This window comes from Camellia sinensis, chromosome 12 (genome assembly GCF_055761805.1).
Source record: "Camellia sinensis isolate YWXY chromosome 12, ASM5576180v1, whole genome shotgun sequence".
Lineage (NCBI taxonomy): Eukaryota > Viridiplantae > Streptophyta > Magnoliopsida > Ericales > Theaceae > Camellia > Camellia sinensis.
This window is the reverse complement of record NC_138972.1, coordinates 93,522,297-93,525,659: the sequence shown is the minus strand read 5'-3', so window position 1 is coordinate 93,525,659 and position 3,363 is coordinate 93,522,297. Positions and strand designations below refer to the sequence as shown.

Here is a 3,363-nt window from a genome sequence, read left to right as displayed (position 1 = left end):
TTGTACAGCAGGGCGGTGTTGGCGATCGGAACTTGCGCGCCCCGCCATAGAACCTCCAGCCGGCTTGTCACCGCAGCCCAACAATGCAACGACGGACTTGGGCATAACAGACCAACCTGTTGGGTCAGTGCCGCATCGCCGAGGGGGGAGGAAGTGGAACCAATCAGCATTGAACTTGAAGCTGAACAGCCGAGCCACCGTGATCCTCTCAACCTTCAGGCCTCCCAGGACCCCTCAGAATGTTGGAAGCTCTTCGTTGGCGAAATGTGGAAAATTTTCGTAGATGGGACCTCGAACCGCCACGGTGCCGGGCTGGGCATAGTTCTGATCTCATCGGATGGATTGACCATCGAACACTCTATCACCCTCGGATTTCCTGCATCAAACAACGAGGCTGAGTACGAGGCGCTTTTGGCCGGGCTCAAGAGCGCGCTTCAGATGCATGCATCTGAGCTAATAGTCTATAGCGATTCCTAACTCGTTGTTAACCAAGTTTCTAGGGTTTACGAAGCTAAAGATGACAGAATGGAAAAGTACCAAGCTCTAGTAAGAGACCACATCAAGCGATTTCAGGCAATAAGGGTCCAACAGATTAGTCGAGAAGAAAATGACCGAGCGGATGAATTAGCCGGCCTCGCTTCTATGGTTGACAGCACATCTCCCAGCCCTCTCCTGATTGAATTCCTTCCTAGGCCTAGCATCGAGGAAACCGAGCAGATAGAAGTACTCTGCGCCAAGCTAGGTCCTTCTTGGATGGATCCTATTATCCTGTTCCTCAAAGACCGGACCCTTCCAGCTGACAAGAAGGAAGCGCATAAAGTCCGGGTAAAGTCAGAGTGGTTTTGGCTCTCTCCTTCCGGTGCTTTATACAAGAAGTCTTTCACCGGTCCCTACCTGAAGTGTGTACATGCAAACAACGTGGAGGCTTTTCTGTATGAAATTCACGAAGGCATTTGCGGCAGTCACATTGGGGGTAGATCTTTAGCCTACCAGGCTATCTCGCAAGGATATTGGTGGTCGTGCATGCAAGCAGACGCGCAGAAGTATGCTCGCAAATGTGAGAAGTGACAGAAATTTGCCCACCAAATTCACCAGCCGGCCAGGGAACTTCTCCCCCTCACCAGCCCTTGGCCCTTTGCGATGTGGGGGCTAGATATAGTGGGACCACTCCCAATGGCACCAGGCAACCGGAAGTTCTTCATTGCGGCTACGGACTACGTCACCAAATAGGTTGAAGCGGAGCCCCTAGCAACTATCAAGGAGAAAGACGTCAAACGGTTTGTCTGGCAGAATGTTGTAACACGGTTTGGCGTCCCTAAGATTTTGATCTCTGACAACGGCACTTAATTTGATGGGCGCCTATTTAGAGGATTTTGTGAAGAATTGAAGATTGAATTCTACAACTCTACCCCGGCTGACCCACAGTCTAACGGCCAAGCCGAAGCGTTAAACAAGACCATTCTTGATGGTTCGAAGAAAAAACTTGAGAAAGCCAAAGGTAAATGGGTCGAGGAACTCCCAAGTGTCCTTTGGGCATACCGAACTACCCCTAAGTGGTCTACCGGGGAAACTCTTTTGCTCTGGCGTACGGCATGGAGGCGGTCATCCCATTGGAAATTGGCATGCCCACTATCCGCAGTGAAAATTTTGAGCCTGAGCTGAACTCTGAAGCAGTCACCCTGGAATTGGACCTTGCTGAAAAGTGCCGAGAAAGAGCTTTGATTCATGTGGCTGCATACCAGCAAGAACTATCTAGGAAATACAACAAAACCGTGCACCCTAGACCGTTTAAAGTAGGCGACTGGGTTTTAAGGAAGATCATGGGCAACACCCTGGTGCCTGATGAAGGCAAACTAGAGGCAAACTGGGAAGGACCCTACAAGATAACCGGTCTGGTGGGCAAGGGGGCATACTACTTGGAGGATTTGGAAGGAAAATGAATACCCCGGCCATGGAATGCGGCCAACCTCAAACTGTACTATTTTTAGTTTTCTTAGTTTATGTTCTTTTTGTGCAAAGAAATTGTTTGCCTCACACTTCAGAATGTAATATTCTTTTTGACAATATAATAGAAGTGTCCTATTTTTGCTTTGGCATTCTGACTGTTTTCGTTCCTTATTTTGAGATTTCAACCGAGATGTTTTATTCCAGTTGACTAAGTTGATAATTTGCTCAACTTTGTGATTTTAACCAAGATGTTTTACTCCGATTGAATGAGTTGATGATTTGCTCAACTTTGTGATTTCAACCGAGATGTTTCACTCTGGTTGAATGAGTTGATGATTTTCTTAACTTTGAGATCTCAACCGAGATGTTTTACTCCGGTTAAAAGAGTTAATGATTTACTTAACTTTGTGATTTCAACCGAGATGTTTTACTTCGGTTGAATGAGTTGATGATTTGCTCAACTTTGTGATATTAAAAACCGAGATGTTTTATGCCGGTTGGTTGAGTTGGTGATTTGCTCAACTTTGACATTAAAACCGAGATGTTTTACTTCGGTCAAAAGAGTTGATGATTTACTCGACTTTGTGATTTCAACCGAGATGTCTTATTCCAGTTAAAGAAGATGATTTACCTAACTTTGGGGCTTAAAACCGAGATGATTTACCCAACTTGCACAACTTTGAGATTTCAACCGAGATGTATTATTCCGGTTAATAAGTTGATGTTTTATTTCGGTTGAATAAGTTGATAGTTTGTTCAAGGGCGAGTTGATGATTTGCTTAACCGAGGTGGTTTGCCCAGCTGAAGTTGTTTAGCTAAACGCAGTGCAAACATTTGAAGAAAATAGAACTTTTTATTCATGAGGAATAGCATTACAAAAGGTGGGGCAGTAGCCCGGTTACATTTTCAAATGAAAAAGAAAACTAAACTAAGGGGAAAAGGTCTGTGAATTCATCCCCGGTCGCGGTCGCCTCCAGGTCGACCGTGGTTATGGTCTCCTGGACACCGGTCTGCTTCTGGCCAGCCTGCTTTGGGCAGTTGTCACTTTCGGCATTTTCCTCGACGTCCTCCGCTTCATCTTCCTCGGTCTCAGCCTGCAACACGCTGAAGACGTCGTTGGCATATGGCACTAGGTATGTCGGCAGGAAGACAGCTGGGGGAGAGGCAAACACGTCGGTCCCAGATCCTTGGCCGAGCTGTTCACAAGCAGCCTTCTAAGTCGCCTTGAAGTATATGTCTTGGGTGGCATGGACTTGCTCTGTGTAGCTCTCCTCGGCCTCCTTGAAACCGGCATTGTTGGCATCCTCCAGCTCTTCCTTCTTTGACTGCTTCAACGTTTCCAGCTCGGTTTGGAGAGCGTCACTTTCTTGCTCGGCGACACCTAGCTGGCCGAGCAACCTTGAGTTGTCAGAATTT

At 47.0% G+C, this 3,363-nt stretch overlaps 1 protein-coding gene across 1 annotated transcript; it reads left to right on the top strand.

Annotated features, from left to right (window-relative positions):
* Positions 1-1,592: 1,592 nt before the first annotated feature.
* LOC145803739 (uncharacterized) lies at positions 1,593-1,940 on the top strand. The gene has a single exon (XM_082897074.1). The coding sequence runs from the start codon at positions 1,593-1,595 to the stop codon at positions 1,938-1,940; it is 348 nt and encodes a 115-aa protein (XP_082753200.1).
* The last annotated feature ends 1,423 nt before the right edge of the window (positions 1,941-3,363 follow it).

Coding starts and splice junctions, on each gene's coding strand:
- LOC145803739 (XM_082897074.1), top strand. CDS start 1,593: ATGGAGGCGGTCATCCCATTGGAAATTGGCATGCCCACTATCCGCAGT.